Here is a 13,161-nt window from a genome sequence, read left to right on the forward strand (position 1 = left end):
AGGAAGGGAACAAGCACATACCAATATGTCTTTGTTTTTTGCACCTTTTGCTAGCTAAGGGATTCTGCATGTCACTAGAAGGTTTTTAAAGATTTTTTCTTTTAGTTACTGTCAACTTCTTTAAAGGAAAAGGTTCGTCAATTAATGAACAAGCAATTTGGATGTAGCAACTTGTTGGCATTTGTGGTGTGGTATGCCCTCAGTTGTATGATGCTTTTGTTGTGGTACACCTTGGTATTGTGTTGTTTGCTGCAGAGATGGAATAACATCCTTCCAAGGGGAACTGAAAGGTAGTTTTATGATTGAGTGATAGGTAAGATCCTGGAAAATAGGGTTTTGAATCTCAGTTCTGCTGTTGTCTTCACTTTCAGTTAAGTAATCACCACTTCTGCATGATCTCATCCTTCTCTTAATCAGAATAGTCTTTTCCACTATTCACATACTGCCAGTTATCGTCTCTGCTCAGGCTGTAAATCTGGAACAGAGACAGTCTGTTACTGTGCATTTGTACCTGATAGGTATCATGTCTGGACTTCTCTGGGGACAAAACACTGCAACAAGTCTTGAAACTTTTGGGAACAACCAAACCAGACTTAAGATTGAACCAGCTTTCAGAGTTTCCTTAACAGTCTTCTTCCAGGCAAGTTTTAATCCAAAGAATTGCAAAAGTGGATATGGAGGAGAAGAAGGGAGTTTCCACCTATGCAGTAAAGCTTTTCTTTTTTCAATGGTATGTGCATTTTTAGAAGAGAAAGGGAGAAATATTTTTAACCTTACTCAAACCAGACTGGTATGTTGAAATTTAATCACCTGTGCCAGCAGTATTCACATGTGTTGATGGGTGTCCATATGCATGTTATTAGAGGATTTTCTTTCAAAAGTCAAATCAGTGAAATTAGTGAATACTGCTGAGGGGCAGAATTAAGGTAGTAAGGGGCTGTACCATGTGCTTCTTAAATACATAAATCTCTGTTTTACAGATCTTTTATGAAGACATTAAAATACTGATACATACTTGATATCATTGAAAGCAACTCAGAATCTCTCTCAAGTATGGTGACCAGCAAAGTTTGGAAAATGAGAACTGTAGCAACTCGGGTGGCTCTAGCAGGTTGTTTTCAGTACTTTCACAGGGCTTGCACTGTCTGCAAAGCAGAGCCATGAAACTCAGGGGTCAACAATTCTTGCTGAAACCATGGAAAGAAGGATGCTTTATTTCTGCATCTTCACAGTGCTGTGTACAGTGAACCTGTTTCTTTCTCCACCTGAATTTTAGTTCCTCTTTGGTCATGCTGTCCTGGTCCTATCTTTCCCAAGTTTGTCTTGCATGATTTGCTATTGCTCTGCTTAAATCAGTTTTGTCACATTTAGTGCTAAAGTTTCAGTGGAAGAAAGACATCAGACAGTCATTGTGGTCTTAGTTTAGTGAAACAGAAGGAGCAGTGGCATGGAAAATCTAGCTGAGACCTAGTTCTAGTGAGTAGGTGGCTCCAAGGGAAGTGAATGATTTTTCATTCGCTTTAGACTCTTCTAGTTACCTAGAAGCTTCTGTTTCCAGAAACAGATGAGAAGTTCTTGACAAAAGAGTATGGTTGCTCCTTGCCAGTTCAAGGGGCTGCTCTAAAATATGCTCTTGGAATCATCATATATTTCAGTTGTCAGAATTTTTTCATAACAGCATAAGATTTTTTTTTTTTTTGTAACCACATTCAGAGAAACAAGTGAGCAGTTCTAGCTGAACCATAACAGAAGTCAGACTAAGGAAGAAATCCTGAATAAGAAATTCCATCTCCATAGTTTGCTGTTGTAAATTTTGTAAGTAGTGAAATCTTGTGATAATTTAAGAGTAAATGAAGCCCTCTGTCTTCCTATGCCTGCCCACAGAGTGCCTACCACAGGGAAGCTTCATCCTTGTTAGACATCTCATATGACTTTTAAGTTACTGACTTATGTAATTTCAATAAAGGGTCTGCTTTTAAAACTATGTGTTCTGTAGGTTGATGTCCTTAAGGCAACGGCTCTACCACTACTGAAAAAATTTGGAATTGATGGTGAAAGTCTGGAAATCAAGGTATGAGAGTATGTTTCTTTCTTTCTAAACGTACATGGGAACAATGCTTTCAGCTGCTTCATGGGACTATGTGCTTGCTTCCCTCTTCTGTCTCTAGCAGGTATCTGTTCCTATCTAAATAATATATATTATTATATAATAGTATTTGTCTTGTTCATGGTATGTCTCAAATAGCATAGTACACATATAGTGGTTGAAGGTCTGTAGTAGAATAGAGATGCAAAGGCTGTATGTAGAGAGGGTGACAAATGCAAGTGACCTTTCTGAGTCTTGGGGATCTTTGCAAATTAAAAAACCTTTCTGCTTTCTTGTTCCTGTTCACTTAATGTAATTTCTTCTTCTTTACTCCTGTTCTTCCTGCCCCCTGCTTAGGGCTAGGAGGTAATAATTCAATCTTTTGTCTCCTTTACCAGCAAAGGTACTGGATCTGTATTTGATTAAGGTTTATTTCCCATTTGGAATATATAGTAAAGAAACTTTTCTGTAAAGACTACTTTTTACAGACATAATAAATTTGTGTGTAGAATAGGCTCAAGAGTAGAAACTATAATGTTTCTAACTAGAAAAGACTTATTTAAAATGTATGAAAGCCTAGAATCCACTTTTAGTCTTTGCTCCTCTTTGACTTCACAGTTTCTCCCCTCATCCTACCAGTGGCCCAGGATCTGTTGCAACATTGCTGACACAGAATCATAGAATCACCAAGGTTGGAAAAGACCTAAAAGATCATCCAGTCCAACCACTCACCTATTCCCAATAGCTCCCACTAAACCATGTCCCTCAACACAACATCCAGCCTTTCCTTGAACATCCCCAGGCTCGGTGACTCCACCACCTCCCTGGGCAGTCCATTCCAGTGCCTGACCACCCTTTCTGGAAAGTAATACTTCCTCATGTCCAGCCTGAATCTCCCCTGCCGTAGCTTGAAACCATTCCCCCTGGTCCTATCACTAATGACATGAGAGAAGAGGCCGACCCCCAGCTCACTACAACCTCCCTTCAGGAAGTTATAGAGAGCAATAAGGTCTCCCCTGAGCCTCCTCTTCTCCAGGCTGAACAATCCCAGCTCCTTCAGCCTCTCCTCATATGGCCTGTGTTCCAGACCCCTCACCAGCTTTGTTGCCCTTCTTTGAACACACTCCAGGGCCTCAATGTCTTTCTTGCAGTGAGGGGCCCAAAACTGGACACAGTACTCGAGGTGCGGCCTCACGAGTGCTGAATATAGGGGAACAATCACCTCTCTGCTCCTGCTGGCAACACTGTTTCTGATGCAAGCCAGGATGCCATTGGCCTTCTTGGCCACCTGGGCACACTGTCAGCTCATGTTCAGCCGAGCATCAATCAATACCCTCAGGTCCATTTCCTCTACGCAGTCCTCCAGCCACACCGCCCCAAGCCTGTAGTGTTGCCTGGGGTTGTTGTGGCCGAAGTGCAGGACCCGGCATTTGGCCTTGTTGAAACTCATCCCATTGGCTCCAGCCCAGCTCTCCAGCCTGTCCAGATCCCTCTGTAGGGCCTCGCTGCCCCCAGGCAGATCCACACTTCCAGCCAATTTGGTGTCATCTGCGAATTTACTGAGGGTGCACTCGATGCCCTCATCCAGGTTATCAATAAAGATATTGAAGAGGACAGGCCCCAGCACTGACCCCTGGGGAACACCACTCACGACCGGTCGCCAGCTGGATTTGACTCCATTCACCACCACTCTCTGTGCCCGGCCCTCCAGCCAGCTCCTCACCCAGCCAAGAGTGTACCCATCCAAGCCTCTGGCTGCCAGCTTCTGCAGGAGAATGCTGTGGGAGACAGTGTCAAAGGCTTTGCTGAAGTCTAGGTAGACCACATCAACAGCCTTTCCCTCATCCACCAGATGGGTCACTAGATCATAGAAGGAGATCAGGTTGTTGACCATGCCCTTCATGAACCTATGCTGGCTAGGCCTGATCCCCCGCTCATCCCGCACGTGCCTCATGATCTCCCTCAAGACGATCTGCTCCATAACCTTCCCTGGCACCAAGGTCAGGCTGACAGGCCTGTAGTTCCCCAGATTCTCCTTACGACCTTTCTTGTAAATGGGAGTCACATTGGCAAGCCTCCAGTCTTCTGGGACCTCACCAGTCAACAAGGAGCGCTGACAGATGATGGAAAGCGGCTCGGCTATCACCTCCGCCAGTTCCCTCAGCACTCTCGGTGGATCTCATCTGGCCCCATCGACTTGTGACAGTCCAGCTGGAGCAGTAGGTCTCTGACTGTTTCTTCCAGAATCACAGGGGGGTTAGTGTGCTCCCCAGCCGAGATTACCAGGTCAGAGAGAGGAGTATCTTCAGGATAACTGGTCTGACTTTCAAAGACAGACGTAAAGAAGGCATTCAGAACCTCCACCTTTTCCTTATCCTCAGTGGTCACACTCCCAGCCTCATCCAGCAAAGAGTGGATATTCTCCTTTGTTCTCCTCTTACTGTTAATGTATTTATAAAAGAGTTCCTGATTCCTTTTCACCCCAGCGGCCAGGTTAAATTCAAGCTGGGCTTTTGCCTTTCTGATTTCACCTCTACACATCCTAACAACTTCCCTGTATTCATTTTGAGTGGCCTGTCCCTCTTTCCACAGGCGGTAGATTCTCTTTTTCTCCCGGAGCCTCAGGAATAGCTCCCTATTCATCCACGCCGGTCTTCTTGCCCGCCGGCTCATTTTGCAGCTCAGGGGGACTGCCTGCTCCTGTGCCCTTAAGACTTCCTCCTTGAAGAGCAACCAGCTCTCTTGGACCCCTTTAATCGCTAAGACTGAATGCCAGGGGACTCCTCCTATTAGTCTCTTGAACAATTCAAAGTCTGCCCTCCTGAAGTCCAAGGTAGCAGTTTTACTGTTCCCCCTCCAGGCTCCACCATGAATCGAGACATCATCAGGCTCTGCCTGGATGGTGTGACAGAAGTCCTGGTCTCCAGTTCCCAGCTGTCATATCTATCTAGTCTCTGTCCCTGGGAGTGTTCCCAGTGCTCAGAGTTGGGACTGCCCCCTGGTCTGCACTGCTTCTTGGGTGGAATGTTGGGATCAGCATGGGATGGAGAGGCTTTCAAAAAAGAAGGGAATTTGTTCATTTTGATTCCCACGTAAGCATGTTAAGCAACAAAAAGATAACACTTTCTTCAGCAGTGAGATAGATATTTAATGGTAGTGAACTAGTGTTGCCTCCCTGGTAAATATTGTAGGATTTTGGTTTTTTTTTGCCTGATTGTCTTTGTTTTTGGTAGTGGTATATTTTTTTTTTCTTCATTGGAAATCCATGCCTACTGCATTTGAAATGAGAGAAACAAGGGGGTGGGGGGTGGGGAGAAGTAAAAGAAACCATTTGTTGCTTATAGGTTTGGTGGAAAAAAATCTGTTTCTGCCTTTAGGATGTCTTTTTCTTACTTGTGTTTACTTACTGATAATGACAACATTATATTTTAAGTGAAATTAAATCTATCATGTCTGATTGAATATATGGATGCCTACCTGTGCGACCTGGTCATGGAACCTGCTTTGGCAGGGGGGTTGGACTCGATCTCTGGAGGTCCCTTCCAACCCCTACAATTCTGTGATTCTGTGATATATTCTTTGTGTTCTTTGCAACCTGTTTTCTTATTATTTTCAGATCAGCCGGAGAGGAATGCCTCCAAAAGGAGGTGGGGAGATATTATTTGCTTGCCCAGTGAGAAAGGTCTTGCAGCCTATTCAGTTCACTGACCCAGGCAAAATCAAGCGCATCAGAGGAACTGCGTATCCTTCCCTTACATTCCTTCTAAACAAGTGCTTTTAAGGGAAAAAAGTAAGTCACCTAATTTGAAATCCCAACATCATACCTGTGTTGCTGAGTATACATGCAGATAACACAGGGCCGCTTTTCATGGAGTGAGAACACAGATTCCACCAGCATGTCTCAAAAGCACTGTGTTCAGAACACTGTTGTTCAAGAAGTATCAGTAAACAAGTAAATGAAAAGTGCTGTTATATTTTAGATCTAAAATATTTTCAATAGCAAGAAATTCCTTCTTGTATGTAGCAGCACTAATAGGAGTGTTACCTTGTCGTAATCCAGTAGGAACAAATGTAGTTTTGCTATACATTGAATATTTGGCATCTTGGTTGTTAATGAGCAGAGTGCAGAGCGTTGAATGGGAGCATAAAATAATTTGTTTTACACCTCACTGCACATACATGAACTGATCTTTTTGTTGGCTTACCAGAAGCAATTTGATAGCTCTTTGCCTGCAACAATGCCATTGGAGTGGGAAGTAGTGAGGGATTTACTCCCTCTCAAAGAAAAGGGCATAATATGTAATATTTTTTCTGTTGTCCTCTATTTTTGGCTTGTTACCTCTATGGTATATGTTATGAACCTACTCTTATTATAAGAAGACGCAGAAATCCCTTATAGGCAGCATATACTAAATGTTATAATTGATGAGCTTCAGCTCTCTTGAGCATTGTCCAGCTTGTAGTTTGAATGTAGTCTAGATTTGATCACTCACAAGAAAAGCAGGAATTGGGGCTGGTTTCCTGCTCTAGACACATTTCTGCTTTTATCTTATGTCATGCTGTCATAGATGTATGCAAGAATGGGATGCTTTGACCTCTATTCCAACTGCATATTTGGATGAGTGCAGCACTGCCAAGTGAGAGCAGCTTTACTGTGTGCATGAGCTGTTGAAGAAGAAAGGATGCAACTCAGTGTGCTTGTAGTGGCTGTTTTCATGGTTTTCCATGAAGAAAGTCATTCTATTTTGTCCTCTTCAGCTCTATAATATGTAGTTCTGTCCTCTGTTTCTATGTGAAAGGGGAAGCAGTGGCTTTGTGACATCTTTCCAGCTTGACTGTAAAACACAATACTACCCTGTGCCACTTTCAGTGGATTTGGTTATTGTATGTGAACAATTGGATTTTTTTTCTCAGAGGTAAAAGTTTGCCTAGTAAGTCAAATGTAAAGAACCAACAGAAGACATTTTCTGACTTTCTAGAATGTGCTATCAGCAAGTATGATATCCTGTCCTCTCAGCAGAATAGTCCTGCTTCACTGACATATGGGTTTACCCATCCTGCTTTATTGCAGACTTGCCTACAGCCTTGGGCCAGTGCACCTGTAAACTTAGCAGGAATAAAAGGAAGCCTGAAAAGGACCCCCAGTGGGTAGTTGTCATTGATTCCTCACTTCCTGCTGTTTGCTGTTTTGAGACTTGGACCTTCAGACAAGTGCATTCACTGCCCTCCATCCCTTCTCCAATACTGTGGGCTGACACTGGAACTCCTCAAAACAGACTTTTGAAATAGAGCGGTGATAAGTCTTTTTTTGGGGATGTGACACCAAGTGAGAAGTGATCCTATTTTAGCCAGATCACTGAGTGATCATTCAAGCCAGTAGAAAACAAAATGTCTAGAAACAGAAGTCCTTGGATCTTCCACGTGTGCTTTTTTGATCCTTCAAGACGCTTCTGAACAGATCTGTTTACTTACTGCTGGGGATCTTGTGTTGCAATAACTTCTTATAATCATCTAAAACGTTGAGTGCACTAACTTCAGAATGATCAGTTCTCTTTACTGTTTACCAGTTTCACCCTTAAGATCTTGAAGTTTTTCATCTGCCTACTCCACAAGAGCAGACAATAGAAATTTGTAGAAGATAAAGTTCCCCTCAGGTAGCAGGATAATGGTTTCTCTGTGTTGCTAGGTGTAAGTATAAGCAGGTGGCTGCTTAAATGCAGAGCATGAGTGTATTAGTTGAGATGGAATTTTGAGTACAGATGTTCTTAGCTGTTTGAATATCTCTTGAGAAAACTACTGAAGTAGCACCTGAGTAAAAGGGCACAAAGGATGTGCAGAAAGATGATGATTTCTTCCTTGGAATGGTTATCTTTGAATGCTGAGTGACTAGAGAACTAGAGACTTTAAATTCATCAAAGCATTGTAAAAGAGCAGGAGACAGCAAAGTTTTAGCCTTCTAAATTTTTTTTCTTTTGTAAAACTTTTGTTTTATTTTCAGTTCTCCAATTTCTCCCACTTTAAGGTGGAAGGAAAGGATTTCTTGCTATTAGTTCAGAATAATTTTGCCCACCAACATCTTTTCCTAGGATATGAATAGCAGACTATCCAGGATGATAGAATAGCAAGATAAAATTATTGCAGGACATCTCTAAGTCCACTTTTTATCTTGCAGTAATAGTCGGTGTTTCTGTAGATGTTCTGTGTATCTCAACTCAAGATATATCAGTGAAAAGACTGTAGAAAGCACTTAAGTACATGATATGTATGTACAGGCTTTGCTGGGAAAATGAGCTTACATTCATGGATGGATTATCCTGTTTGACCAATCTAGTTGCCTTTTATGGTGGTATAACTGCATCATTGGACAAGGGAAGAGCCACTGATGCCATCTATCTAGACTTCATTAATGTCTTTGACACAGTGCCCCACAACATCCTTCTCTTCAAATTGGAAAGATATGGATTTCATGGGCAGACTGTTCAATGGGCAAAGAACTGGCTCCAGGATCAAATCCAGAGAGTGGTGGTCAAACTCAATGTTTGGATGGAGATCAGTGACAAGAGGTGTCTCACACACATCAGTCCTGGGACTGATACTCTTTAATGCTTTATCAGTGACGTTGACAGTGAGGTTGAGTGCACCCTCAGAAAGTCTGTGGATGCAGTTGAAACACCTGAGGGTTGGGATGCCATCTAGAGGAATCTAAACAGGCTTTAGCAGTGGGCCCAAGTGAACCTCATGAGATTCAGCAAAGCCAAGTGCAAGGTCTTGCACTGGGTAAAGCCAACCTGCACTACCAATACAAGCTGAGGCATGAAAGAATTGAGCACAGCCCTGCTGAAAAGCACTTATGGGTACTGGTGGATGGCAAGTTGGGCATGAGCCAGCAATGCGCCCTTGCAGCCCAGAAAGCCAACTGTATCCTGGGCTGCACTAAAAGAAGTGTGGCCTGCAGGCTGGGAGAGGTGATCCTGCACCTCTACTCTGTGCTGGTGAGGCCTCACCTGGAATACTGCGCCCAGATTTGGAGTCCTCAGTGCAGGAGGGACATGAACCTGTTGGAGAGCCTCCAGAGAAAAGCCAGAGAAATGACTGAAGGAATGGAACATCTTCCCTGTGGGGACAGATTGAGAGAGCTGGGGCTATTCAGCCTGAAGAGGAAAAGGCTCTGATAGCAGCCTTTCAGTATCTAAAGGCGAGCTAGAGGAAAGAAAGGGACAGACTCTTCAGCATTGTCAGTGGTATTAGGACAAGGGGGAATGATTTCGTACTAAAAGAGGGGAGTTTTGGGTTGGATATAAGGAAAAAGTATTTTGCAGTGAGAGTGAAGAGGGACTGAACAGGTTAACCAGAGATGTCAAGGAAGCCTGGAGACATTTAAGACCAGGCTGGACCTGTCTCTGAGCAATCTAACCTAGCAGTACATGTCCTTGTTCACTGTGGGGAAGTTGGACTACATGACCTTTAAAGGTCCCTTCCAACTCTTAAGGATTCTATGTGTAGGACAAAACTACATTTTTTGAAAGAATGTATTGGGACTTCTTGACTATTTTTGCCAGTCTCTTAATTATTTTTCATTATCACAGTTCCTTAGCTCAGAAATACAGATATTCTGTCAGAGTGTCTCCACAGATGGCAAACAGAATGGTGGAATCTGCAAGGAGTGTCCTGAATAAATTCCTCCCAGATATTTATATCTACACAGACCATATGAAAGGGGTCAGCTCTGGAAAGTGAGTATCCAGTATTTACAGGAACAAGAAATGTAGGTGTATATATTTTTTTGCCTGCTAGCGTATTCTGATCTGTAATTTTACTGAGCTGTAAGCCATTATTTTCTATTTCTGACATTAAATAAATATTCCGTATAGAGAGAAAAAAAAAAAAAAAAAAAAAAAGGAATGAATCACTATTTTTACTCAATGCTGTGATAGAAATACTGTATTTTTCTTAAACTATCAATGTAATTTATCATTACTGCCACTAAAGGTAACCTGAGCTCTGTTCTGTTTTAAGCCTGTTTACAGAATCACAGAAGTAAGTGCAGAATGCACTGATGTGATATGAAAACTAATGTTTGAATTTTACTCTAGACTATCTGATGGAAATGGTAGTACTAAGGTTGGAACCTGAATGCTTTCTAAACTATGTTATTCTCTGCTTTACTGTGACATAAACAACTGTTCTCTCAACAGCATACTAATGTTTCAAATTTCCTTAGAGATTTGCTGGCCAGCAGAACACAGAAGTGATGCTCATGATTCAGACAATTTTATTGACATTAGTCAGTAACACTATCTGCTTGTCACTTCTTTGAAGTTGGAGACTGGGATAATTAATTTGTATGTCATCTTCCTGTATATTCAGTTCCCAGCGTGCATGCTTTTTTTTTATTGTTTCTGTTCTTGGAAATACCATCTTTGAGATAACTTGTTAGCTTCATGAGTCTACACATCTGAAAATTGTTAACTAATTCTAGAGTCTCTTTCCTGATTTCTCCATCATATTTAATATTCCATGTTAGTAAGTCTTGTTGGTGCAGATAGTTAACAATAATGAAAATTCTGAAACCTTTTTTTCTGAGGGCGTAAGTTTTTGTTGTTGTGGTGGTTTTGGGTTGTGTGATTGTTTTTTTCATATCTACCAATAATATGGAAAATTCAGGTGAATTAAGGCAGCGCCAATGTATTTTCTGCTTCCATGATTAGCCCGTGTAGAAAAATAAATAATTGCATGGGAAGAAAAGGTGAGTTCCCCTTTTCACACTGCTGGTGCATGTTAATCTCTACTGCTGCTTTGCTACCATATTCAGCATAAGTATGGTGCCAGCACAGTCCCATTTTGGCAAAGCTTTTTGTCTTACTAGCTTCCTATTGCTTCTACATATGTAGACAGGATAAGGAAGGAAAGCAACGCATCTAATTTCCATTGCGGTCTCTGTTCAATGAAGAGTTAAAACAGCAAGGACTATTTCAGCACACGTTTGCCCAGGCTAGACAAAGCCCTGATTTCCGAATGTAGGGTGTTGTACCCCATCCCTCGCACAGTGCCAAAGCTTCAGGAAGTAGATTTGAGCATTTTCTGACATCTGTGATGTCTCTCTGAACAAAAACTTTCTGAATTTTCTGAATTTACAACAGAGTGTTCATCTTTGCAGATGTTTCCTAGCACTGTTTGCACATGCACAAGACACTAGATGATTTTCTTTTGGCAGTTTGTCACATGCTACTGAAGGCTAACAAATCTGCCACGGGATATAGTTATTATTACTGTCCAAATTATAGCCCCTAAGAAGCAACATCTTTTGACTCTCGGTGTCTAAATCTTTCTTTCAGAGGAAAGGGGGAAGAGAAAAACATCTTTAGCATAACTTCTGTGTTGCTGAGCAAGTACCAGTAGTTAAATGTGGGTGGGAACCTCCAGTATCTGTTCATTCCCTTCCTACTTAAATGCATCTGGCAGAACTGTTCTTTTCTGACACTGGGACAGTTTGTCTGTACTGGCATTTAGGCTTTGTTTTTGTGGTTTGTTGATATTGGTGATGTTCCTTACCATTTTTGGTGAATGGAGTTTTTTTTATTAAAAAGTTTGGGTATCGGAGGCAGTATGAGTCCGTAACTGTGGGAAATGCTGTATGTAGAGAAAAGTCAACCTTATTTTGAATGGCTAGCTGTTGGTGTTCTTCCAGAACATAAAAATACAAGGATCTTACACTACTTTTTTTCTAGTTATAACTTTTTGACTTCTCAGCTGTACACTACCATCTGTTACTTTCTTTTAGCAAAAGTATTTTTTAACACTGATAAAAGCATTTTTGTAGGATGCTAAGCTCTGGGAAAAATGCATAGGTTGCTCCAAAGTGATGCCTCCTATTTATTTACAAGGAAACTGCAGTAGATACAAAGAGCACAATAACACTGTTTGACAGAGCAGATTCTCAGCTACAAAGCAGTAGTTTGCAACATAGTCACTACCACTAACCAGCTTATGCAGTTTATTTGATCAGTGCATTTCATTTTGTGGTATGACAGCTGTGCATGGGCATCCAGAATGTGACTTGTCTTTCATACCGCTGTCACCACTGCTAGTTGGAACTGGATGAGCTACAAGGTCCATTCCAAACCAAGCAATTCTGTGATTCTATGTTTCTATGAAATGCAAGTATTGTAATTTTTTTTTTTATTTAATTCGCTGGTACTGTAGCTATTCTTTCTGTATATTGAAGCTTCCATGCTAAAAGGTGGATCGCTAAAGAAAGTTAGTTTTGTACTTGAATCTTACAGAGAAGAAACTCAAGGCACTTCAGAAAATTTCAAAGATTAATTAGTAAATGAGATTTTTTTTTTTTAATAGAGAGTTTTTAATAGAAAATGCTATTTCTGCATTGGCTTTAATTTCTTTCTTTTTCTTTCTTTTCTTTTTTTTTCTTTTCTTTTTTTTTTTTTTTTTTTAAGAGTTTGAGCCAGAAATATCCAGCACAGTCTATCTGGGACTAGTGATAGTAGATTTAGCTTTTAGATACTGTTAATGTTTTTTCCAAGGCAGATGAAAAGTCTAGAATGGGAATTTTGTCAGCAAGTTCAGATTCCCCATAATGTCCAATGAGTGGAGCTCTTCGCAACTTGAGGACAACCTTGATATTTCTTCTTGGTTTGTTATTTAATTTTGTTGTTATATCCAATGTGTTTTTCTTTCAGATCTCCAGGTTTTGGCATATGCCTTATTGCAGAAACCATCAATGGCACTATTCTCAGTGCTGAGTTAGCCTCAAACCCTCAGGGCCAGGGAGCAGCTGTGCTTCCTGAGGAACTTGGACAGAATTGTGCTAAGCTGTTGCTTGAGGAGATATACAGGGTAAGTGGCCAACGTGTTTTGCATGTACAGCTGAAAGGGAAGAAGGCAGTTATATATTGTTGAAGGAATAGGTGATTTCAGGATTCGCTCAGGCTGAGATCCAGACAGAAAAATCTTCCAATGGTGCCAATGCATTCTTGATACCAGTGGGAGTGCTTTATAAATGGTTCATTTAATGATATAATGACTTACTCTGTCATGTTATTTCCTGTGTCCATGTT

The 13,161-nt window shown here is 41.4% G+C and overlaps 1 protein-coding gene across 3 annotated transcripts in view; it reads left to right on the forward strand.

Annotated features, from left to right (window-relative positions):
- The window catches only part of RCL1 (RNA terminal phosphate cyclase like 1), a 34,973-nt gene that overhangs the window by 7,066 nt on the left and 14,746 nt on the right, over positions 1–13,161 (forward strand). For all 3 annotated transcript variants that reach the window (XR_007373924.1, XR_007373925.1, XM_048931402.1), the window contains exons 4-7: positions 1,997–2,071; positions 5,703–5,827; positions 9,694–9,819; positions 12,784–12,940. Coding sequence is in view for 1 of the 3 variants with exons in the window: in XM_048931402.1 (XP_048787359.1) it covers positions 1,997–2,071; positions 5,703–5,827; positions 9,694–9,819; positions 12,784–12,940 (483 nt within the window). In the remaining 2 variants the exon portion in view is untranslated. The remainder of the gene's footprint in view (positions 1–1,996; positions 2,072–5,702; positions 5,828–9,693; positions 9,820–12,783; positions 12,941–13,161) is intronic.

The sequence above is a fragment of the Lagopus muta genome, chromosome Z (assembly GCF_023343835.1).
Source record: "Lagopus muta isolate bLagMut1 chromosome Z, bLagMut1 primary, whole genome shotgun sequence".
NCBI lineage: Eukaryota > Metazoa > Chordata > Aves > Galliformes > Phasianidae > Lagopus > Lagopus muta.